General features: G+C 42.0%; 1 protein-coding gene across 1 annotated transcript in view; it reads right to left on the reverse strand.

The window, feature by feature from the left end:
- Window positions 1–27,263, reverse strand: part of MED27 (mediator complex subunit 27) — a 253,701-nt gene that overhangs the window by 54,596 nt on the left and 171,842 nt on the right. The window contains exon 4 of the mRNA XM_004713238.3: window positions 25,326–25,419. Coding sequence (XP_004713295.1) covers window positions 25,326–25,419 — 94 coding nt within the window. The remainder of the gene's footprint in view (window positions 1–25,325; window positions 25,420–27,263) is intronic.

Here is a 27,263-nt window from a genome sequence, read left to right on the forward strand (position 1 = left end):
TTCTTGACGAGCAGCAGGCTGAGCAGGCCGAGCAGGCACTCGAGCGCGTTGAAGACGGTGGAGAGCACCAGGCCGCGCTGGTAGTCCTTGAGCTGCCCGCTCTCGGCGGCTCTCCCACGTCCCGGCGGCAGCGGGAGGGGCCCCGCCAGGCCCCACTCGCCCGGGCCTCACCTGGTCACCGCGCCAGGGGCGGGGCCGGCGGCCGGCGGCCGCGCCCGCACGCCAGGTGAGCCCATGCCCTCTTTCTTAAAAGCGGCCTGAATGAGTCTCAAATGAGGTGAACTCGTTGTAAACCCATGCTCCTAGGGAGCATTAGTCTGGGCTTTGGGGTGTTCAAGAGTTTTCTTGCTGGGAAAGGTGGATCCATGGACTTAAAGTGGAACCGCCCCTTGAGGAGGCAGGTTTGAGTCCAGGGGCAGGTCGTCTCCACATAAACTGACACTGGCCAGCAGGGCTACAACGGGAGCCCATGCCCTCTGTGACACGCTGCCCCTGTTACATCTCCACTTCTTTGGTTGATAGCCTGTTAGGATGCACTTGGTTTATTTAATATTTCGTCTGTAGAGTATGTGCCAACTTGACCTTGACGTAGAAAATTTTAATTCAAATCAATACATGGACAAGGTCACTTTAAAATTCAATTAATATGAATGGGAAAACGGCCCCGTAGTTCTGTGAGCTGAAAATGGAACCGTTGCAAGTTAACAACAGAGACATTCCCACACCCTGTATGGTTTTTCCTGTTTGATAATGCAGCTATCTGTGTCCTTAAATGCATGCAGTAGTTAGAATACCAAAAATACTTTTTTTGTTGCTTCTATTTAAGGTAGTTTAAAATTAAACTGTAGTTTGTTTGAAGAAAAACATAAAGTGTACTGAAAACTGTGAATTCCTATAACCCAATTTTAAATAAATTAAACCCTTGGACTTACCCAGGAATCCCTAGAGAAATCTAAGGTTTTAATACAGTTTGAATAGTAACAATTTGCATTTATATAGCATGCATATAGAAAACTCTTTGCATTGAGAAACATAAAGGGAAACTGAGGAATGGGGATTTAATAGGCTAGTTCGATTCTTATAAGATTTATACCGTAACGACTATGTGACATTTCCTTCTTAGATGTACAACATCTACCTCTACATAGGAACCCTGGTGGTGCTGAGAAGTAAGCATCAAGCTGCTATCTGCAAGGCCAGCAGTTAAAACCCAGCAGCCATGCTTCAAGAGAAAAACAAAGATAGACAGCCTGCTCCTGAAAAGTCAGACAGTCTGGGAAGCCTTCCGGTTTCCTACCTACCGGGTCCTTATGAGCTGCAATTGATGCAATGGCTGTGGGTTAGGTACCCCCGCATTTTACTCCTTACTCCTGAGAAAGGGCTCTTTTATACCAGGTGTTAAAGAAGTATGCAACAAATGACAAGAATGTATTATCATTACTGGGTTCTTTGTACTGTTCTCTTTGCCCGCTGCTTCATTGCTACTCTATTTGGAATCTCCGTTTTTCTACCTTTAAACCAGACTATAATGTAATATAAATGATCAAGCATCCATCTAAAGGAAACTAAATTGCTTTGTAACTCCAAGGAACGATAGTAAATTACATAAAATTGGAATGTGATATTAGGCATGCCAATGAAACATCATAAACCTAGTTTTCAATTTATTTTACATTTGGATATTTTTTTTAAAAAGGAGGTTGCTGAAGGGCCTGGAGATGGGGAAAGCTGCGTCTTGGGGTTGCCTTCTCTGTATCCCAGGAGGCTGATAGGAATTGTGTGTTTGTGTTCACCTTTACAGATTACATTGCAGGAACAAATTAAAAACAGCCCAACTCTTTGCTGTCAGAGGACAAGCTGCTGCCTTGCATAATGTCTGCTCTGTCCTCCCCTCATGGACTGCTCACAGGACCAGTTTGCGTTCTCCTTCATGCGAGAATAATACAAACCAGCAGACTGTCCGTACGTCCTGCCCTTTCCCTACCGCCCTGCAGTTGCTTCATCTTCCGGCTGTATTAATGCTCATCACACACTCATTATTCTTTAATGATGCTTGTTTGTAAATAGCAAGATGGGATGCAATTAAACCATGAGAGGCTAAATAAACATACATACTAATTAGGATCTTTACAAGAGATTTTTTCCCTCCATGTAGAGACTGGAATTTACCTTTCATTAATCTAACTTAATTGCAATAGTGCTCCAATAAAGAGTCAACACAAATTAAGTGCTTGAAATGATTTCCCCATATTAAAGGTGAGCTAGTGATCCCTCCTGTGGGTAACGAACCGTCTTCTGCCAGAGGAGGGGACTGTGTGGAAAAATAAAACTGTTGAGTAGGAGGAGAGTCACTTCGGCAGCAAGACAGGTATTGTACCATGATGGTAATGCTAGTGGCTCAGATGGTCGGCGTTAATGAAGTCAGGTCATGGGTTTAACTGCAGCCTCACCCTCTTATGAGTCAGTTCGGGTCCATCATAGCAGACCTTGCCCTTACATTTGTCAGCTGTCTGTCGCTGGTTCCACGAGCGACAGAGTGAGGGTTTGGAGCCATCGGGTCCTATCTAGTCCCACTGCCAGGATAATCACACCCAGGACCATTCATTCTGTGGCAAGGTGGTAGCCATTTCTGTATGCAAAGGACATCTGTTATTTGAAGGAAAAAAATGTTCTTCTGTTTTAAACTTTGATTTTAGATGGTGTGAAAGATTACATATACTTTGCAATTAACTAGGAGACTAAGACGGCATATCATAACACTGGATATAATCTTCTGACAAAGATCACAGAGTACCTACAAGGTAAACAATAAACACTGACTGAGCCCCTCCTAGGGACCAGGAACTGTGTAAGGGCATGAAATTCCCTCAGGAAAGATGTCATTCACTAGAACAGTCTACATCTTTTATATATTTTTCGTCTTTCCCTAAGCATCAATGCCTATTGTGTATCATCATGTGCAAAATATAGACACACACAGATATACAGACGTCCAACTGCCCTAACTGTGCCGGGCATTACTGGTTTGAAACTTTGGAAGTGGGGGTCACACGGTAAGCCCTGAAGCCGTGAGAGGGTAAGAGGGCTAAGCCAGCTACTAGGGCCTGGAACTGAGACACTATAAAATTGTACGATCAAGGCAGTATCAATGAGATTACCGAGGTTCTCATTTTAAAATAAGAATTTGGGAATTCAAGAACACATCCCAAAGGGCATTCCAGACAAAGGGGTTCTGTGATCAAACATGTCTGGGGCACCATTAATACAATATCCTTTTCTTGAAGATTCACAGTACACGGGAGCGGGGTAAGCTCTGAGATACTAGCAATAAAGGAACTCGTTTAATTTCATTTAACCAATGAGTAAAAACCAATCTTGCTGTGTGCATTACCTTCCTTAAGAATAGGTGTTCCCATGAATAAATGCTCACAATCATTAGTCAATAGAGAGGTGCACACCCAAACAACGAGATATCATTTCATCCCCGCACTAACAGCCAAGTTAAAAAATAAGACAAAACAAAAAAAACAAACAGCCCAGAAAACAAATGTTGGTGGGAGGCTGGAAACCTTCACATACTGCTGGTGGGAATTGTGAAATGGTATAATCTTTGTGGGAAACCGTATGGCCCTTCCTTAAAAAGTTGGAAAGAGAAATAACCTTATGATCCAGCAACTCCACTACTAGGTAGGAGTCCTACAGAAGTAAGATTTGTGACACGAACTAGATGATGCCCAACTTCCACTGCCAACCGGTCTGGATGGGTCCCATTAGAAGGTCCTGAACACAGTGACAAAGTGTGGACCAAAACAAAACAAATCCTAAAAAAAGACCAGGTTCCCTGGTTGAACAGACACTACTAACAGAACTTCGAGATTATGGCCCTCAGTCACCTTTCAGATCTGTGACTGAACTCGCCCCGATGGCTCCATTGTCAGCCAAACCCTAGACGGGCCTCCACAGTGAACATCGACTATGAACTGCAACATAACCATAGCCTTCCTTACAATAATCAACCACTTGAGATGAAAAGGCCAGGATTTAAGTCAAGGACAAAGTTCAGAAGGGTCAGGAAGGAAGGAGGAATGGACACACGAGAGACAGGGAGGAAGTCAGACAGGGATGCTTCCTCGCGGAGGTGGCAATCAACGACATGAAACAAACCGTGTATGGCTGGTCGAATGGAAAACTGAATTGCTCTGTAAACTGTCGCCAAATTGACAATTTAAAAAATATATTTGGGGGGTGTTTTAAGAAATTCACTTTGGGAAATATTGTTACATTATTATAAGGAAAGAAAGAACCTGCCTATTCAATCAGTCACCCAAGTCTAAGTTTTCCAGTTTGATACTACATCTTATCCCAAGCATCCCCTCCCCCAGCCCCCTTTTATTCTCCAGAGGCCATTCCTCTCCTCTCCTTTCCCGCAGAGTCTGGAACGCTCGCGACCTGGGTTAGTGGTGGAGGAAACCAATGGAGGCTCCTTGGCAGACTGTAGATAAAAATCTATCAACTCGAAGACATTTAATTGCTCCCAGTTCAAGAACTTTCAAAGATTCACTCCTAAATTCATTTTTATGGGTACATTATAAGCCTCTGAAAAACCTAGTCTTGTAACAGCATCACAGACAGCCTTCACTTAATCACGCTGGTAGATCATATATAAAAACAAAATAGAGCTAAAAAAAAATCATTCCATGTCAGTGAGCAGATGTCTAGCCCATTTGCAATTAATACGACCCACTTCCATACAATCAGACTGCTTAAAATTCCTGGAACAAGATGTAAAAGTTAAGATGCAAATGTTCTGGTTTTAATGAGAATGAATGGAAACTATAAAATCCTCTTTCCCTTCAAGGGGAGGTACAATCTACATATAAGTCCCAACTGCACACTAAATTTATCAACAAAACAATCATTTGATAAAGCTCACGTGAAAGAAGAAAATAAAGCTTGGAAAGTCAAGCATATTGTCAGAAAGCATTTCCTACTAAAACAAAAATTTATCAGAATCATTATTCTTTTAAAAAACTAAAATTAAAAAAAAAAAAAGACGGTTTCAACACATTTCCACCCCCCATCCTCCCCTCAGCTACATGTCCCAGGGCTTCTTGTATGTCTTTCAAGCCATGCAAGCTTTTCATGGGCAGTGGTAGAGGACAGAAAAGACCGGGTCTGGGGAGGATGTCATTCAATGGGCCCTTGGACACTGGTTAACCGTCTCCGTCTCGGTGTGGTCATCTGTAGGTAGTGGCAGTGTGACTGTGAAAAGGGCAGACACAGCATGTAGTCCAGGGCTCAACAGAGTTCCGGGCCCACACCCTTTGGCCACCGATTCTGACTGGAGGCGCTCTCAGGTGACTACAGCACGAACAGACCAACCCTGCACACCAAACAGACCCTACGCCATCAAGTGGATTCCATTCCCCGTGACCCCAGAGGGCAGGGCAGAATCCTGGCATAGGGTTTCCAAGGCTGTGACCTTTACAGAAGCTCACTGTCACATTTTCCTCCTCCAGGGTTACTGATGAGTTCGAACCAACAATTTTTCTATTGGCAGAGGAGTGCTTAAACACTGTATTACCAGGGTTCTTTATATTGAATAGTAACTATTATGAAGATTAATATTCATGGTAGCAAGGGCATACTTTCCCGGATAAGAAGATAAATCTCACTTTTCATTTTTCTTTCTCCTGGCTTGGAATGTCGAGATGTACCTAATCTCATCCCTTCCTTGAACTAGTTGTGAAGTCTTTCACCAATAGGTGGCAGTAGGTTTCCCAAAATGTGAACTTCAGCCCAACTCTATTTGCATCAGATGGCTACACCCTCTTTCTTCCTCCACCCCATTAACTCTAGGGTGAAACAGACATTTCTAACAAGCAGCCAGGGGAGTGTAATGATTCTCTGAACCACTGGCACGGTACCTAATATGGGACGGCACTCAATAAATCTGAATTAAAACAACGCGAAAAAAATTTAACTCTTGTGACACTTGTTCGTACCACTTGTCTTCACTCATTCGATGGATATATTAACGAGAGCCTCCTTTGGGCCAGGCACAGTTCTACTCCCTGGAAATATGACAAGGACGAAGACAGGCAATGGCTTTCCAGATAGGAGCTTAGATTGTCCTGGGGGCAATCACGGAAGAATGCTATTGGAAAGGCAGAGACCACGCATTGATCTTGTACCTTGGTACAAGCTTTGTGTAAACCAGGCACCCAGAAAGTATTTGATGACAATGGGAAACAAAATCAAGATGGTAATATATATAATCATTGTACTGGGGGATCGTACAACTCTTATCACAATCCACACATACATCCATTGTGTCAAGCACATTTATACACTTGTTGCCATCATCATTCTCAAAACATTTGCTTTCTACTTGAGTCTTGGGTATCAGTTCCTCATTTTTCCCTCCCTCATGAACCTTTGATAATGTATAACTTATTATTTTGTAGAGATGGTAATATTTTGAAGGCACAATATAAGAGATAGGAGTTCAGAAACACCTAGAAACGGGAGTAGGACAGCAGAAAGAACACACACTTTGGTCAGGTGGACCGGAGTAAACAGCTCAGGTTTGCAACGTATTGGCTCAGGCCTTTGAGTCAATCATTTTGCCGCTCTGGGCAGTACGACCAGAAAGGCTTGTAATGGGAGACTACACTGGAAAGTCACCCTCCCCTCCTTCCATAAGTACCTGGTAGGCACTCAGCATGTGCCCTGCAGTCTTCTAGCCACTGGGGATGCAGCAGTTACCGAGACAAAATCTTTGTCCTCGCAGAACACACTGTAGCAGGTGGAGACTGACAATAATTAACAAATAAATAACATGTCAGATGGTAACACCTGCTTTGGGGAGAAAAAAGAAGCATGTTCAGAGACAGCTTATCAGTGAGTGGGGTGGGGCGGGGTGCTATTTTACACGGTGGGATCAAGGAAGAGTCAGAAAGGGAGAGGAGAGGGCCAGGGGCAGAAGTGCAATTGGTGCAATGGTCCTGGGAAGCAGAAAAGAGCCTGCAGGGCTCTAGGCACTAGAACAGTCATTCTCATCTTCCTCATGCCGTGACCCTGTAATACCCTGTTGTGATGACCCCCCCCACCCATAAAATTATTTTCATTGCTACTCCATAACTGTCATTTTGCTACTGCTATGAATTGGGCGACTTAATAACTCTTCAAAACAAAGATTATGATTCAGGAATAGTAACATCATTTTTGCTTCACATTATTGATCACAGGGAGCTGTTGGGACGAAATGGCTCCATTTGGTCAAATATGAGCTGAGACAAGTTGCAGGGATCTAAAGAACCTATTGATCGATGCTGCTGTTCTAATAACAAGACCAACAACAAGAATTTACATGGCTTCTGTCCTAAAGAAATATAGTACCAACTGATTCTTTTATGCATTGTAAAGTTACCTGGTGTCTACACCAAAAGCTTTGTTAACATCAGTGAGACACAACAGATGCTGAAGTTACTGGCTTGATCACAATACTTCTTTAGGATTTTCACAAAAGCTTTGTGCAGAGTAGTACATGGTATCACGTGTACCATCAATACCACCACTGGCATTGAAAAGCCAGTGATCCACTTGAGATCTATCCACGACACCATTGCCACACAGTACAAATCTGTAAGACAGGCATCACTAAAGCTTTAGGAACATACTGGAAGGAGAGGCTATCTCACTTTGAGAAGTCTTAAAAGATGACATTGGAGTCACACTCAAATATTGCACAACATTTTACAAGAAGCGGGCAAGAGGTGGAAAAAAACAAGAGTGACCACAACGCATAGAAGCAAACGTCTTGGAGTGCTTAGGGAAGCTGGTAGCTACATCGGGAAATGTTTGTCACATAGTAAGAACAGAGCATTACTGGCATTTAGTGGAAGGGGGCCAGAAATGCTAAGGGGAACGGTTCCATCAGAAGTGCTAGTACTGTCCCACCGAGAAACACTTGAACACTGAAACAGCTGAGGATACCTGGGTCAGCGAAGGGGAGGGAGGAAAAGACAATGTTGGAAGGGTAAGTTGAGGCCAGGTTGTAAAGATCTTGTAAACTACCCTGATGAGGAAAGAGTTTATCCTGTGAGTGAAAAGGAACCTACAGAGGTTCTTGAATCGGAGGCTGGCTTGATGAGACCGGCTGTCTCACCATCACGCTGGTGTGGACACCAGTGGATGTAGAGGGCTAGATGCAAGAGACCAACTAGAAGGCCAGGGCAAGAGTTCTTGCAGAGGCGACGTGAACAGAGAAGACGGGGAGGCATGGTTCCTGGATGCGGGTGACTGGAAGAGATTACAATGTAGGGTTATCTTACATATACTAGTTGAGCAATAGCAAAGAATGAAGATAAAGTCGGAAACAGAAAGATGCCCACATTGGGGGTGAGGTGTACAGTAGTCTAGAAATGAGAAGGTACTCTGAAAACATCCAATATGTATCACTGAATAAAAATAAATGAAATAATCTTAAAAAAAGAAAGTTACGATAATAAGGTATTATGTCTTTATTCAACCCACTTTTTGGGAATTTTGAACACATACCATTTCACTATGACTCAAAAGGGAAAATGCCGCCTGTTTCTACTAAATATTAATTTCAAATATGATGCATTCAAAATATTTCAGAAGTAAAATCCAACACACCTCCTAAGAGAATTATTTTCTCTAACATTTATACTTTCTACTGTAAATGCCAGGCTAACGAGATATACCTGTTAGAGGTGGTGGGACGTGCTTTCGGATTCTTTGAGGGAAAATGCAGTTGACACACATGGAGAACTAGAGATCTGGATTATGACCTTAAAGAGGAGCACTACAAATGATAGAGCCTAATGATTACTGGCATACTGGGATTTTTTGATGGGAAAATTTGATGGGAGGGAGCTTAATTAGGCTATCATTAACAGACTAAATATTTGTAAGGACTTTTGGAGAAGCTACCTTGGCCATCAGCAAAGAATGGCCATCTTGGCTGAAAAAAAGAAACAACATGAATCGAGTAAAACTGTACTTGAAAAAGAGAAAAATATAAATTATTCCTAGAAATTAGTTCTAGGGATATTAATAAAAGCCTATTTCTAAATTTGACTTGGCATGCTCTTGTCAGAAAATAAAAACTATACACCACACAATGTTTTCTTTTTATGTCTTAGCTGTCAGAAAACAGACAGAAGATTGACGGCACAAGTATGTTTTGAAGCTGCTCCTCTCTGGTGCCTGAAAGCACCAATTCCAACTACTTGCTTTCCATGGCCATTAACTTTAACAGTCATCTCTCACCCTGCGCTTTAACCTATAAGGCACCTGAAATTCATCTGGAAACAAAGCACAAATTGTTCACGTCTGAGGGCAGGTCCAAAAGTATTGCTATAAAAACCGCAGAAACCTTTACCACACAAAAACATCAAAACGTAAAGCCACTGCTTCTCGACATACCCTCTATGTAGAGCTATCCCTTTCTGAAGGCGGTGTTTCCATCGCTCCAAGTCTTCCTTGATAAGTTCTTAGGTGACACCATGCTAAAATGGCAGTCTTGGCATCCTCAAAGACTCGTGTGCCTTTTTAAAGTTCTATCAGTTGGGAGATCAAAAGAAACCTTAAAGGGCACCATCAGGGTGGCGTGAGTCGGGCTTTCTAATGAAATTCTCACAGGGCAGCCCTTGCTACCCTTGAACAAAGAGCAAATACAGTGTTGCCATGGGAAGAGTCCTCAGCGCAACTTTCCTGGTCTTTATTCTCATCCATGCAGATTTCAATTTCCTTCAAAGGTCTTCATCCTGTGTCTCTCAAGATACCGTATATACTCGTGCATAAGCTGTGTTTTTCAGCACATTTTTAATGTCGTTTTTGTAGTAAATTAGGTGCCTTGGCTGATATTCTGGGGCGGCTTATACTCGAGTAAATCGGAAGCTTATTCCTTTGGAACTCACGAGGCCACCATCACCAGAACCTTATGATTTATCTTGAACATAACTGGTCCAGCAGATCCCTTCATCAGTCACTGTTCTGATTGGCTTTGCACCCTGGATCTGATTGATAAACCCAATGCTTGTCCTTGGTTATGGTTGTTCTAAAGAATCATCTTTATTGGCTTCAATTTTGTTTAAAATAGTGATGAAACGAATACTTTTTGCACCCATGAACTGAAAGCTTGCCGAGACCAAGATATTCGCTTCAAACTGTAAATGCTGAATGAAGCGAAGCGAGACCCCAAGTTCAGTCGCTACTGCACCAATGATAATCCTACGATCTTCGCTATGCGTCAGAGTGGACTCGAGGGCAGTGAGTCTGTTTTTCATCCTTCTTCCACCAGTTTCTGTTCATTTGTTGGGGCTGATGCTCTTCCTTGTCTTGGCTCATCTTTCAGGTCTTCCCTTTCTTCTGCAAAATACTTGATCTACCTAAAAACTGCTGTTTTATGTGGGAAACAGTCCCATAAACGTGCAGCAAAGTTTCAATGATTTAGGAAGATGTCCACTTGAGTTTTGTTAAAAACCTTATGTTAGCCCTGATTCAAAAGCATTTCCCCCCACAGCTCCCAAAGTATCCATTTTGGTCCTAAAACTGCAAACTAGGAACCCCTCTACCACTCCTCTATTCCACTTTCTTCTAGGAAGGAGTTGGCACCTCTTTCATATTTTCCCACCTAGGGGGCAGTGGCTTGTGATACGCAGCTTCAAACACAGCCATGAGCACCAAGGATGTGAAAAGCCCATGGGCATGTTTGGGGTTGCCTGCAAGGAAGGTGTTACAGAGCCTGCAGTTGGTTGGAGACAAGGTGGTGGTGGTCTTCCAAGGCATGCTTTAGAAACTGGGCGTTGCAAAAAAGAAGATACTGTCAAAGTTTGTCTTGAGGGATAATCCCGGTTTTCAGTAATAGAAACAAACTATGGCAGAATTGTGACTCTTACTGTTGGGTGCCTTTGTGGCCAAACACTGGAAGAGCATGAATCAAGAAAGCTGCTATGAAGGCATTATCAGAGTATCACAAATGTTTTTGTACAACAAAGAGCCTGGGATGGATTGATGGAGTTCTTCTGTGGAGAGGACCTAGAAGACAACATCAAGCATGTGCTACTGGATGGAGTAAGAGAACTGGTTTGCCATAACTAATTAGAAAGCCTTATAGTCTAATTAGATTGGGATTTTCACCAACTCCAGCCACCAAAACCATACAGTTCCATTGTGAAATGAAATGTATCCAGGAAGTTGGACATTAGCTGCCCAGGCTGTCCTACTCTACCAGCCGAGTCAGAAAAGCAAGCGGCAAGAGGATTGTGGTGGACAGCAAAAAATACACAAGATAAGGCACCCTAGTGAGACCGAGGCAAGCGTATTACCAAGAGAACGTATCTGTAGTCATCTACTGATTGCTGAGACAGGTTTAAACACATTGTTTGGAGTAAACCTGAGCAGCTAAGAACTGAAATTCTAGTAGTGGTAATTTTTTTATATACTGAATATTAAAGAAGAGTACCAAGAATAGGATGCAGGTAACAGCATGAAAAGAAAGGCCTTAGAGTTAAGTGAAACTTTAAGACCAGGGTTATTAACCTTCTTTGGGAATTAACCACCATCTCTAATGACTCTAATAGACTTGCTCCACAGAAAAAAAGGCTTCTACGAACATCTATGTACATATAAACTCCAGGAGGTCCAGAGATTTCTCAAAGCCTATACTTTACCTTCCAGTTCATGGACCTAAGATGAAGATCCTTGGGATTATGACAAGAGCCAATTTCAGAAGATTCAGTAAGAATAGGAATAGGAAACTCTCAGGGAATGACGTTTCTATGGTTTAATAGAATGCCACATCTAAACAGAACTTGCCCCAGAAAGATGAAATCCAAGTACACATGGCTTTGGCAGACATAGTTAGGCAGAAGCACTGCACACATTCTGTCTACGAACCCTCAGGATCAAGTGGATAAAAGATGACGACTTGTATCTTAAGTCTCTACTATGGTTTCTCACTCTTGTTTTGCTTAGTCTTAAGATCAGTCCGAGGAATACAGAGGCTGGATACGGCAAGGGTTGAAGGGGCCATAAGCAAAAAGGATGATGTGAGGATACTTTGCATAGCTAGAAAAGAAACAGACAACATCTGTATAGTTTCAAGTGATTGTAATTTTTAAACAAGGGATGAAAGCTTGAGTTCTCAAGTCAGAAAGACCTAAGTGAACTGTGACGCTACCGCTCAGCAGCTCTGTGACTTTGAGCGTCTGTAAGTCTCGGGTCTGTTTGTCTTTCATGAGGAAGATGGGGGATAATGTACCTATTTCATGAAGGCCAATTAGGAGGTCTACGAAAAGTACTGAACACTGTGCCGGGCACATGGAAAGCTCTTACTAAGCAAAGATACTTCCTGAGAAGTATTTGGGTATTTGATGGACTTTATACATGAAAGGATAATTTTTATTTTACTGTTATAGCCCCTATACATAATATCACCACTGTACAAGCATTTCCCTATTAGTTATGACAAATGATACAATGGTCCTTTATTTCTTTCTTGTTAAATGTGTCTCTCTGTGTGTTTAAATGTTATGCATACTGATACTAGAGGATCCCTCATAGCGTCGTAGCTTACACGCTGGGCTGGGTCAGTAGTTTGAAACCACCAGATGCTCCCTGGCACAAAGACGAGGCTTTCTATTCCCATAGGGTGTTACGGTCTTGGAGTCCCATAGGGGCAGTTCTACTCTGTCCTGAAAGGTCACTATGGGTCAGAATCAGCTTGATGGCAGTGAGTTGAGCTATACTCATTCATAGTAAAAGGCAGTAATAATGAAAACAAATATAAGTGTCAGAATGGAATTCCATTGCAACTCAGGCACTACCTATACTACCAATAAAACCCAAATCAAGTTGATTCTGACTCATAGGACAGAGTAAAACTTTCTTGTGGGATTTCCAAGGTTGTATTCTTTAGGGAACTAGACCGCTACATCCTGCTCTAGGGAGGTGCCTGGTAGAGTCACACTGCTGGCCTTGTGGTTAATGGTCAAGCATTTAACCATTGCATCACTGTGGTTCCTGTATACTAACATCCTTTATGCTAACATCCCTACCAGACTGCTTACAAATCCACTTACAAATAGGTATATGCCCATTCCCTCCACAAACAGAACTGCACATCCTGTATTCTAGTCTCATACCATTGCCTATAGCTCATCCCAGTACGTGGGGTTATTATTACATTTTATGTATTTTAATTCATTAATAACATGTTGGTGTTCAATGATCCTGTTTGGCCTGTAAGAGGCCCTTCGAATTGGCTTCTGAATACATTTAACAAATTTCCACTATTTTTTGAATACGTCCTTTACTTTCTGGCATAGGAAGATATTTCAGGCCTACCTTGTATTTTCCCTGCTTGTGTTCTGGATTTTTCTGAGAAGATTGCTAATGGACAGTGATATTTAAAAAGCAAGGTGTGGATGATAGATACATTCATTGCTCCTGGGGTCTCATTGCTTCTAGACTCTTGAAGCAAACAGAGCTAGGACATATGTTTGTGCATATGCATATGTGTGATATTTCTATATCCATCTATAAATATTAAAAGCAATTGGTTCACACTGATACCTCTAATTCTACTCTAACATCATGTATTCTCCTTTACATATGCAATTTCAATCTCCAAAGGGAGAAATCCAGCTCCTGTCATCCACAATTTATTTCCTATTTGCTCATTCCTAGAATACAATTAAGTAATTTCAGAACTGCTAACCCATGCCACTGAGAAAACCAACCAACCGGGCCCACCAAGCCCCGAGGACAATATTCCTGCTCAGAGCAGCCAATGCACAGAGAGGACCATACGGCTGGCCCCACCATGAAACACGGTGTCCCTCACTGACCCATAATGCTACGGGGGACAACACTGGAGACACAGTGCGGGAACTGTGCCCAATCTGATCACACTACACTGAGGCGAAACACTACTAAGGGCATGCAATAGAACAGCAAGGGGAGCAGAGCAACAAAGTCCCCAGGGAACACCAAAAATAGACTTTGGAGCCAGGGCGTGGCACCCCATCAGACTCAATCAGAAAACACTCTTAAAGATCAACTATTTATAGGCTTTATTTTTGGTCTTTGGTTTTGTTGTTGCTATCATTGTTGTTTTGTTTTCTTTTGTTCTGTCTTGCTTTTTGTGCATATTATTGTTTCTGCAGGTCTATCTATATAAGATAGGCTGGATAAACAATCCGGAAGACAATATAATGGGACCAACATTTGGGGGGTGGACATAGGAGGGGGTCAGGTGGGGGGAATGGAAGTGGGTGTTAACAAACCCAAGGACAAGGGAACAACAAGTGATCTAAAACCGATGGCAAGGATGGTGTAGGAGGCTTGGTAGGGCTTGATCAAAGACAACGTAACTGAGAGGAATTACTGAAACCCAAATGAAGGCCGAACAGGATAGTGGAACAAGAGGAAAGTAAAAGGAAATAGAGGAAAGAACTAGGATGCAAAGGGCATTTATAGAAGTCTAAATATAGGCATGTACATATGTAAATATATTTATATATGACAATGGGGAAATAGCTCTATGGACATATTTTTAGAGGTTTAGTATTGCGGTAGCAGATGGACATTGGGCCTCCACTCAAGTACTCCCTCAACACAAGAACACTTTGTTCTATTAACATGGCATTTCATGATGCTCACTTTCCCAACACGATTGCTGAAGACAAAGCGGGTGCATAAGCAAATGTGGTGAAGAAAGCTGATGGTGCCCAGCTATCCAAAGATATAGCACCTGGGGTCTTAAAGGCTTGAAGATAAACAAGAGGCCATCTAGCTGTGAAGCAACAAAGCCCACATGGAAGAAACATACCAGCCTGTGTGATCACGAGGTGTTGATAGGATCAGTTATCAGGCACCAAAGACCCAGAACAAAAAATCCTATCATTGTGAATGAAAGTGGAGTGTGGAGTGGTGATCCAAAGCCTGTTTGTAGGCAACTGGACATCCCCTTACAGAAAGGTCTTGGGGAGAAGATGAGCCAGTCAGGGTGCAGTACAGCATTGATGAAAATACAACTTTCCTCTAGTTTTTTAATGCTTCCCCACCACCCCCACTATCATGACCCCAATTCTACTTTACAAATCCAGATAGACCAGAGCATGTACACAGGTACAGATAAGAGCTGGAAACACAGGTAATCCAGGACAGATAAAACCCTCAGGACCAATATTGAGAGTAGCCATACCAGGAGTGGAAGCGGAGGTAGGGGGAACCAATCACAATGATCTACCTATAATCCCCTTCTGGGGGATGGGCAACAGAAAAGTGGGTGAGGGAGTCATCATCGGTCATGAAAAAGTAATAATAATTTATAAATTATCAAGGGTTCATGAGGGAAGGAGGGGGAAAAATGAGGAGCTGATAACAAGGGCTCAAGTAGAAAAAAAATGTTTTGACAATGATGAGGGCAACAAATGTGCAAATGTGCTTGACACAATGGGTGCTTGTATGGATTGTGATAAGGGCTGTACGAGGCCCCAATAAAATGATTTAAAAGAAAACCAACTAACTAACCAACCAACCAACCAACCAGAGTTCACTAGTTGAGTCACTGTAGTCCTAGGAGGAGCTCAGAGTCAAAGTGCCATGTTCGAAGGTTACTAGGGAGAGCGCTCCACCCTTCTTATCCTTCAGTTACTTCTACTCTGTTTGCACTGAAACCATCATTGGCAATTTTATTTACTTTTTAAGTATGTAAAGCATTAACCTGGTTCTGGAAATCAGAACTATGTAAAAAGATAGACATGTCACCCAACATGCCTCCTCTCTCTTCTGCTCCCACCCCAACACCTTCCACATCCATCTCCTGTAAGGCAACCAATCACTGTCCTTCCTGGGTGGTTCCTCCCTACAAACGAGCAGGTAACAGAGGTTTTGTATCTCTTTCCTTCTTACAAAAAAAGGGAAGTACATTAAGGGCATCTCTCCCCTTTTTTTGGTCCTTTGCTTTTTTCCCTCAACAATTATATCCTGCAAATCCCTTGGTATCTATCATAGAGGTCTTCCTCATCTCCTCTGCACAGACATTTAGAATATTTCCAGTGTTTTGCAATTACGTACAAGCAAGCTATAATTAATAATCTTGAGCATAGATACAAAGGAGTTTCAAAATGTTTGTAGGAAAATTCCATTATCTTTTAATTCAATTTTTCCATGAACTTTTTGAAGCTCCCTTGTACTCGCTAATAACTTTTACCACTCTGATAGGTGAGAGATGGTACCTCAGTACAGTTTTAATTTGCATTCCTCTAATTATGGGTAAGGAGGTGAAACATATCTTTTCACATGTTTAAAGGTATTTACAACTTACCGTTTTGTGTATGAATGAAATGTTGGTTACTTGTAATTTTTCATTTTCTATCACCCTTTAGTCTTTTAGCCTTCATTTTTCAAGGTTGAAAAATGTATCTTAGGAATGCATGTTCTATATTAGAGATATATTTCTAAGACACACACACATATGGGAAGGCTAAAAGACCAAAAGGGCGGTAGAAAGCAAGCACAGGACGTGAAACAGATAAATACACAAACACAAACAAATAACAATAACATGTAAAAACGTATTTAAAAAGCTAAGGGTGTCCAGTCTCCTTACCTATACTCAAAACCAAAATCACTTCCACTGAGTTGGCTACAATTCGTAGCAACTTTACGTACGCTTTCTAAGTTGTCAATTTTTAGGGAGGCAGATAACTAGATTTTTTTTCCTGCGACTTTACGGTTCGTAGCCCGATGCCTAACCCACAGCACATGAGGGCTCCTTGTTTCAGTCTTACATCAACAATTAACGTTTTCCATGCTCACCATCAGTCCCCACACTAAAGTTATTCCACTTAATGTTTGGTGGGACGACACCTTCCAGTAGATTCAATACAGACCAAAAGGTACAGAACTTCCTGAATTCTTTTATGTTTACAATGTTTTGTTCTGATGCTTGAAGGGCATTTATGTATGCTTGATTCACGCATTGCTGGAAATGCTATACCATCATTGACTTGCTTTATATATTATTTGTAAGGCTTTACGCCAATCTAATTCTTTTGGCCTTAATAAAGTTATTTGACTGCTTTGCTTTGGGGGAATGGTGTTTCTTCCCTTTATCTCTGAATTGTTGTTCCTCGTCAATCATCCTGGTAGCCAGTGGTCTACTTCAACATATAGATGTAGATCTTCATCAAAAAGCTTTCTTGGATTAGTTTTATTCCACTATAGTTTTCTTTTTCATGGATTCCAGCTGTACATGTGTTACGCTTCACTTTAACTCTGACATTTTCTCCTTTTTTATGATGTTAGTTGTTTTCCAGCCTTTCAATGTTCTTTTCTTGCTCGATTGTTGAAAATTTTTACATTTCTGATTCAATTGCAACACCCCCCAACACACACACACACACACACACACACACACACACACACACACACACACACCCCTCTTCAATTACTTACTGAGGATAATGAAATTAGCTTGGAATGCTGTGTAACCATTTTCTTCTGTTTCGTGATATTGCTTCTAGGGAGAGGGAGAATTTCTTTAGTTAATATGCTTATTCCTCCAATATTTTATTGTGCTTTTTTGAAAATAGGAAAAGCTTGAATTGCAGAATGAACACACATTTTAATGAGCTAGATTACACAGTTATCATTTGGTTTGATTTGCTTCATCATACATGTATGCATTTATCCTCCTACTGATTTGTCTTATTTTTTGATACACTTGGAAGTTGCTGAGATCTGAACACTTCACCCCTAAACATTTAGGTAAGCACCTTATCAAGTAGCATAAAGCATATCAATGTTACTGTTCAATTTTCTTGCGTGGCAAAATTGTCTGCAAGGAAACACCAATCTTTAGTGCACCCTTCCCTGAATTTTGGCATGTGCATATAGCCTCTAGCAGGGTACTAGAACACGCCTCGCATCATATATGCTCCCGCGTGCCCTCCCAGTCCAAGTCGGCCCCTCTCCCTCCTGGAGGCAAACGTTGGTCTGGCCTTTGAGCCACCTTTATTTGGCCAGTTCAAAACTTCGTATAAATGGAATCCAACAACGTGTGCATCTCTGTGCGGGGCGTTTTTCACTCAGCAAAGGTTAACAGCCAGAGTGCAAGTGACAGCTCATTTGAATTTTTTTCCTGACATGTAATTTGGAGTGTGACTATTTCCTTGATAGTCTTTTTGTGCTTGCGGTTGTTGTAGTTATGCTTGTTCTTCTGTTTTTTTTCTCCACACTCTGGAAGGTATGTGGAGAGACTGAAATTTAGAGAGCCATCCATAATATTTTTGATTGTGAAAATTTTCAAACAGCAAGGAAGAGAGAATATCTAATGACCACTCAAATTAAAAAACAAACAAACAAGGTTTTATCCTACCTGCTTTTAACCCCTTAAAAAAATTTTTTTTTGGTTCAAAGTAAACGTCCGATATCATGCCATTTAAATTCTATATCCTTTGGTGTTCATCTCTAAAATAGGGATCTTCTTTTTCTTTAGATAAGCACAAGGCTATTAGTATACCTAATATAATGGCAAACCATTTCTTGCTGTCAATTAACTTTAGACCACATCTAGATCTCTTGGATTGCTTAACAAATGTCCTGTGACGGTTGGGGCTTGTTTGCACCAGGATCCAAACAGCCTGCATTTTTCACCCACAGATGCTCAGCCTCTTTTAAGCATTTCAGGCTCCCTACTCCCCCCAGGCCATCAAAGTTGTTGAAGACACAGTTGTCCTACAGAATGGACTACATTTCCTGTTGCCTTTGCTTCTTAATAATAAGAATTAAACAAAAATACACCAAAATGATAAGGCTTGTGATCCCTAGTCAACCTCCAGTAATATCATTCCTATTGCAACAGACAATTTCTGAACCACTTTTCCTTAGTGGCTGAATTCTTTCTCCTTCAAGCAGAGATTCCCAAACATTCTGATCTCAGGATCTCTCTGCCATCGTGAGAACCTCAAGGAGCTCTTGTTTCTGTGGGATGTCGCTATCAATATCTGATCCTGGTAGAGCTGAAGCTGAGAAATACACAAGCCACAAGCCACGAGGGATGGGTGTGCTGACGTCACCACACAGTATGCAGTCTCTGGAAACCACCCTGAACAGGAGAATGAATTAAGGTGAAAAGGGAAAGTAAGGTCTTCGTATTATCATACAAACGAACGACTGAAAGGGTCAGTGACCCCTTATCCCTGGACCACTGACTTCTAGATACGGAATAATGCAGCATTACAGAATTTTAGTACTGTGTGATCTTCAGATATTTCTGAACAACACAACTAAATTAATGTGTAACATGAGAATCCTGGTGGGAATATACATTCATATAATTACTTTTTGTAAACATTTTGACATTATCAAGGGAAATGGAATATTTGCATGCCCTAAATCAGGGTTTCACAACCTTGGCATTTTGACACTTGGACTGCATGGTCTTTACTTTGGAGAGCTTGGGGGAGAGTCATTAAGATGTTTAAATATCCAAAAAGAAGTTGTGCCATCCAAAAGCCTGGCATGACTCTGTTAAATGAATTGAGGGTAAGCTGAAATGTGGATGGACAAAGACTGATCAATGAGTTTTATCTCTTCTAAATCAAATAATATAAAGATCAATTTGTAAGCATATCATGTTTGAAGCTTTATCATTTTTTACATTTTCTACCTAGTAGATAAAAAAATTGTAGATTAGTATTTTAAATGCAGAAAGAAGCTAACTGCTTGTTCCAGGCTCTGACTCAGTTAAGCTCTTAACACTATTTTGATTATTTGAAGAAAATTAATAATGGATTGTCAAGCAGTGGATTAACTGAGACTAAATATCAACACAACTAGATTTATTTTTGGATAACTGAGCTCATCTCCTCAAAGAATGGAAATAGGATGTATTATATCATGAGTTACTAACTTCAACACCAAAATAGCCTCCAAACAAGGCCAAGAAGGCCTGAACGTATTCAAAGATTACACAAAGTGCCACAAGGTTAGCTTTCACATTATAATTTGGAGAGTATAGGCTACGGTTGATTATCTAAGACTCACAGCAGAAGTTAGGCCACTCACGGTCTTGACAATTTGAGAATCAAAACTATATAAATGCCTCTTCCTTGTCCCTTGAGTAGTCGGGAAAAAGGTCCTCATCACAGTCAATATGGACAAACTGATACATAGCAAAAGATGTGTTTACTTGTCATTCTTTTAGCAAATATTGATTGTGCACCTATTCTATGCCCTGTCCACACCGTATCCTAAATATATGCGCGCCCTATCTGTCCAACCACATCCACAAACAGGTTATGTGCAAGTGCTTCCACGGCAAACTCAGGTCCCTGATGGAAATACTTGCTCCTAAAGTTTCTGTTAGGCTCTGAAGCCCTGGGGCTTGGCTTTCAGACAAGCCGAACGGATCTCAACTGTCTCAACGAACAGCCTCCAAAGTCGCCAATGTAAACTTTAATACTGTAAAGGAGTCCTGGTGGCACAGTGGCTCAGGGACTGACTGACTGAGAGGTCGGTGGTTCCACTCTGGGAGCAGACGAGGCCATCTGCTTCTGTCAAGTGCACAGCCTTGGAAACCCAACGGGGGAGCCCAGCTCTGTCCTCTAAGGTCCCCAGGAGTAGGAACGCACGATGCCAATGGATTTAGAGCAGTGGTTCTCCGCCTTCCTCAGGCCGCGACCCTTTCATGTAGTTCCTCAGATGTGGTGACCCCCTCCCCCCACAACCATAACATTATTTTCGTTGCTACTTCATAACTGTCATTTTGCTACTGTTATGAATCGGGTGACCCCTGTGAAAGAGCCGTCTGACCCCCAAAGAGGTCATGGCCCACAGGTTGCGAATCGCTGTTTTATAGTGTGAAGAAACCACTGACTAGGGAGGGCTCTTAATTACCTCAACTATCTAAAGCACTCTGTCACTTTGTGGCAGTGATTGCTCCATCAGAGAGGAAATTGAAAAGGATCACAAAAACCTGATTTTGGTTCATGGACTGCTCTGAGTTCCAAAGAGTTGACTCTGTTTTCTCATAGATGTACACAAACAGGCCAAATCCTCCTTTAAACTCACACACCCAAACTGAAAAGATCTCAAAGTACAACAAAGTCGGTCAGTGGAATGCTCTGATGGAACCTCAGCCATTTATCTGGAGCCATTTCTGGTCCCCTTTATCCGCGAGTGTGGGAATCCCTCCTCTGAGTGGTTTCAGGAAGCCATTGTCCAACTCAAGTGAGTCTTGGGAAAAAGCTATCTAATCCCACTACTCTTAGCTCTCCTTCCCCTCTGGGAAAGTGCCTGCCCTGGCTCCACGGCTTGAGCCAAGACTTACAAATGTATGCTGGTGTATATGCAAGAATGCTCATGCCAACATTATTTAAAAAGCAAAATTGGAAATAACCCAAATATACACTGACAGGAGAAACAACAGTGTAGTCACAGAATGGGCAATTGTACAACAAGGAAAATTATTAAACAGCTGATAGATCCAATGACAGGAACACAGCTTCGCAAAAGCACACAACACGATACCATTTCTATCAAAGCTCAAAATCCAACAAAACGAAACAAGACCTTATGTAGGGACACATGTACACGTGGTAAAGGTAGAGAGAGAGAGAGAGCGAGCGAAATGTAAACAATGATGGCCAGGGTGGTGGTTACTGGGTGAAGAGGCAAAGATTGTGGAGAAGCAAACACTGGTTTTGTTCTTCTTAAACTGAGTGGGGAGCGCATGGCTCTAGCATTACGCTTGATAACTTTCATATACGTTATATGTTGACAAATTACATAGTAAAAAGACATCTAAGCAAAAATTACCAACCTGGGGCCCACATCTTGTCAGCAGCATAAGCTACAATCAGAGATGGAAGTGGAAAAGCATTTCTGGAGACTTGGGGCTGGGTGTTCTAGCAGCCTGGCTCAGTAGAAAGAACTGTGAATCTCTGGATCTCAGTTTCTCACTTAGACAATACAAACCGTTTGTCTTATCTACTTCAAGGGTCACTCTGAGGGTCAAATGAGCTGACTGCTATGTGAGATGATGGCGCCTTATACAGGGGCATGGACTGATTCTATCATGTACCCTGTTGCCTTTTGTTCTGCCAACCTCCTTTTGTTCCCTGGGGAATGACCAACTCCTCCACTATGTAGTTTTAGGGGACTACCATTAATACATGGGAGCCCTGGTGGTGCAATGGTTCCAAGTTGGGTTGGATCTGCATGGTCGGCAGTTCGAAACCACCAGTAGCTCCAAGGGAGAAAGACTAGGCTTTCTCTTCCTGTAAACAGTTACAGTCTCGGAAATCCACGGGGTGGGTGGGTGGGGGGTTGTTCTAAGTGAGCACTGACTCTATGACAATGAGTTGGGGCTTTTTTTGGGGGGGGGGGGGGATTCATGACTTCACCTTGACCACAGGGGAGGAACCAACTCAGGTTAGGTCGACAGGGTTATTTCTCTCCCAGGGTGTATGCGCACAAACACAGGGAAGGAAAGGCAACTGAATAAACGGAATCATTTAGACTACAGGGTCTAAGGATCTGTTATTTTGTTCCTACTCCTGACATAAAAGTCCTGGTGGCACAGTGGGTCAGGCACTGGGCTGCTAACTACAAAGTCAGCCATTCAAAACCACCAGCTGCTCCTCAGGAGAAAGATGAGGCGAAGCTTCCTACTCTCATAAGATTTATTGGATCGGAAGCCCAAAGGGGCAGTTTTATTCTGTCCTACAGGGTCATTACAAATCAGAACTGATTTGATGGCAGTGCGTTTGGTGTTGGTCTGACATGCCTGGAGCTACTCAGGTTTTTGTCACTTCTGGTAGACTCTATGAATCTGTGAACATCTACCATTATTAGAAAGCAAAATAAACACAAAACCCAATGCCCTTTTTCATTCAGTTAGTTAGAACAAGCTGTATTTGACTGCATCCAAGGAGACCTACGAGGTTCAGGGCTTGGGGGTGGGGTTTGGCGAAGGTGGGTAACAGAGAACATTAAGGAATGCCTAAATGGGGTGGGTCCTGCTTCCATGACCTCCTAACTGGTCTGTGCCCACGGGTCTCACTCTCTTCTTGGAGTCTTTCACAACACTCCCAGATTTCATCTGCATAAAGAAACACCTTCACCTCTTGGTGCCTTACTGTTTCCTGGGTGGGTTTCTGGTTTCCCTCACCAAAGTCATAGTGAGTCCAGTGGGGACAGCTGTTGGCCCTGCCCACCTCCCAGGCAAGAATTCTCTTCATCCTCAGAGAACATGGGTATAGCAGCAGAAAATGGCTTACAGATTTGCCATCTGACAAAATAACACCTTTTAAGAGTAAAAACCAAATAAAGCAATTATGTTAAAAGTCTGATTACCCATCCACCTGGCAATACGATTCTGCATCAGCTCCCCCATTACTATGCCCTATAAATAGGCACTCTCTCATGTGGATTCTTGTGTCATCTGAAGGGAACAACCAGCTAGCTAGCCGTGTATGGATCTGAACGAGCCAGTCACAGGCATAGACACACACACAGACACACACACCCGAATCCTTTCTCCAAACTCTCGCGTCAGTCTATTAAAATAGAAGCTCCAAGAGAAAGAAGCTGGGGCTGCCGGGCCATTGTGAAAGAAAAGCCTGCTTTGTCAGGTGGAAGTAACTCTAGTATCTTAGACCTGTTTACCTATAATCTTGTTCCCTCTGCTCATTCCCTTCAATGCCAAAATCCTACCTTCGTCAGGAAATGGAAGCTCAATGACCCAGAAATCATTTGAACAAACCGATTTTGCTGAGGACACTCTCATTTTTATCTTCATGCACTCGCCGGGCCTGTCAAGAAGCTGGAAGCAAGCTCTGTGTTGAGGTTGCTGGTCCAAAGGATCTTACAATGTAGACAATTTGTACATTTAAATGCGACATAAAATATTTCATTTTGTGTCTATAGACACACCTTATATGAAGATGCTTTCTTTTACTGTTAAAGGCAAAAACACTCTACCATCCTATTCTCTTTATTATTATTGTTGTTTTATTGGAAAGAATTTTAAAGTCAAGAAAAATAGATGAACTTCAATAGTGTTTTCTCACAATGAAGTATCACACATTTAACAAGCCCCTATCTACCCCTATCTTTTCTTTCTTACCAGAAAAACACACCTGCAACACACAACAAGCCAACTCTATGAGGAGTGGGTTGTGTGAACTGAAACGCTTGTGGATGACTGTAAGATTTTACAAAGTTGTTCGTGTTGGGTGCTACGGAATTGGTTCTGACTCATGTGTGACCCTACGTACAACAGGACAAGACCCTGCCCAGTCCTGCATCTTCCTCACAGCCTCACAAAGCCCACTGTTGCAGCCACTGTGTCTATCCAACTAGTTGAGCGTCTTCCTCTTTATTGCTGACCCTCTACTTTGCCAGGGACAAGCGAAAGGCTAAACATGGGGAGTTCACAGTAGGCCTCAAATTAGCAGCCGCTGACTAGACATAAAACAGTACGCAGTTCTCAACCTCACCTCCCTGGTGCCCATCAAATACTGCCACTCTCCTTACACTCTGCCTCCTGTGAGATGCGATGGCTCCTCCAAACATGTGTTCACGGAAGTGAGGCACAAGCACCTGTCGTGACCCAGATCATTCAAACAGTCTCTCAGCACTGGTGTCTCTACGCCTTTCTAAAGAATCCTGTAACTGACATTGCTAATCCCTGGTATTCCCAACCATACATATTTTTGGTGAACTCAAACAAACAGATATATATCTAAGGTGAAGTTATGAGAACAAATTGCTCAGAGTAAACCCAAATCAGAAAAACCAAAAACCCCAAACCACAAATACCAGTTCATTGGTCAGGAGACCACAAAATACTTATAGAATGAATTTGATCACTGATTTCCACAAAACCCGGTTCTGTTCTTAAAAGGTTTTTCTTCAGCAGGATCCGACAGTTGAACATTGTTCCATTATATCTCTTTACGACAACATAAAACAGATTTGCCAAAAGTGAGTTTGGGAGGCTTGTTCCATATGCTAACTTATAGGTAAAACAGTCCTACGCTATTTTTCCTCTCTGGTTAACTCTTAGATAGGCTCTGCAAATGGCTCAGAGGTTAAGACTTCAATATGAGGCTTTTTTCAACCTATTAAGAATGTCAGGAAAGAGAAAGATGCTATTTTCCATGACACTGCAATTTAAGGTCTATTTCATGCACTGAACAACACAGGAGCAGAGAGTTAATCTTGAGGCTAAGTTTCTTCCACGTGCCCTTACAAACAGGTCAAACAGATCTTACCAGAAGCATTGCAGATGTTCCATTGGGTCTGGATAAGTGGATTGACATTTCAGGAAACATCCTGTCTATGCGGCTGATCACATCATCAACATACCTAAGTGGGAAAGAAACCCAAAGAACTTAACAACAACAACAAAATCACAACATGCTAATTACAGCCCTAATGTGTAGTTTATTTAAGACTCACCTTTAAAATTTTGTTTTTACTAATATATATTTTTTTAAGGCAAAACAAACACGAGTCCCCTTTCCCTCCCCTTGCTCTTTAAGAAACTGGGTCATTTAAAAAAGTGTATTTTATTTCTGTTGACTATATTTTTGGCAGTTCTTACACTCATTCACCAATGTCTACAAGTGATACTGGTTACATCTCTCTCAAATGTCACCATTTTCCACCATTTTCGTTGGCTCTCCTGATATTGTTTTGCCACCATTCACAGGCTCAAAACCAAGATCTTTTAAAAAGAACACCACCAGGGCATTTGTGCTTACCATACAATAAGACTGGGGAAAACGGGGATGTAAACTCTAATAGCTGAGAGGCAAATTTATGAAGCATTTTCCATTTGGCTATAACCAATTAGATTTATAACTATTCAATATTGGTCCGTTTGGATATAGCCAATTAAATTGCACGTCCATTAAACCAGAGACATACAATAAAGGTATACTTTGGGGGGGGGGCGGGCAGGCAAGGAGGGAGATCAACTATTTTCAACAAAAAAATTTTCAGTCAGAAACCCGGGGTTTATGAGAGACAGCAGATAATTTAAGCCATTTGTTAAAAAGTGAACGTCAACGTATCTGTCATGAAAGAAGAAAGTAATTCTACTGCTTGGCCCATCAGGTTTTCATTAAAGAATATTATGCACAGCACTGAACTTCAAGCTGAAGAAGTAATGAGAAACAACACGGCAGGTCCAACGGTAAACAGTGCTGACAGAGAAGAACAGGGCAGAACTGACGGTACCTGCTCATGGGAGAAAGAGCAGGAGGCTGTTTTCAAGAATGCCACTGGGCACTATGAATTCAGTACCAAACACCTGCCTTTCAGCACTAGAAAGGGCCGTAACATTAACAATGAACTTTCTTAGAAAATGAGGCAGTTCTTAAAAGTAAGGCTCCAAGAATTTTGTTGATTTTTAGAGTGGTTTGGGAAACAATCTTTCTTGGGTGGCAAAGATCTTCTTAGATCTCAGGAACCCTATACTGGGTTCCTGTGGCTGTAAATCTTTATTGGAGCAGCGTCTTCTCTTTCTCAAAAGAGGAGGAAGAGGTGACTAATTCACTTTTCATCCCTGCCTAATGTTTCTTGAAAACATGGAATATACACGACAAACTTCAGACCACAGCTCACACCAAGTCTCTGGGAAGTTTTCTACCTTTACACACTTCTTTTCAAAATCTTTCAAAATCTAGTTAATCCAGACTCAGCAGGAAGTGAAAACCACTGTCCTGTGCGAACAGAGGTCATTGCTAAGTATATGCTAACGAGGGCAGGCAATGTCTTCTGAACTGATCTTCAATCAATAGCCATCATGGTTCTGGGCAGTAGGATGCAAATGAATACACAGAATTTGAGCACAAAGGTAACATCATCATTTGCTCTCTTGCATCTTCACCTTGAAGACTTCAAAATACTTTCTGGAAAACCAGCCTTTCTGGTTGGCAGGAAAACAGGGTAATGGGGGATGAAGTGATGACTGCGGGTCATGCAAACAGGCAGAAACCAAGGTCCGAGTGTACACTTTCAGAAGTTCGTGCCAACCACCTGGTTTTTGCTTTCTTTCAGCAAGGGCCTGAGTGAGTTTCCTGTTGCTCGGCATTTCTGGAATCCTTTACTTAGGTGATCTTTACTTGCAAGGGAAGGCAATAGCGGGAGAAAAACAGTTCCTAGGGAAAAAGACATCTGCAGCCAGAACAGGGACGTTGAGAGGT

This window comes from Echinops telfairi, unplaced genomic scaffold (genome assembly GCF_000313985.2).
Source record: "Echinops telfairi isolate 266 unplaced genomic scaffold, ASM31398v2 ScPeMD7_22;HRSCAF=79, whole genome shotgun sequence".
Classification (NCBI taxonomy): Eukaryota; Metazoa; Chordata; class Mammalia; order Afrosoricida; family Tenrecidae; genus Echinops; species Echinops telfairi.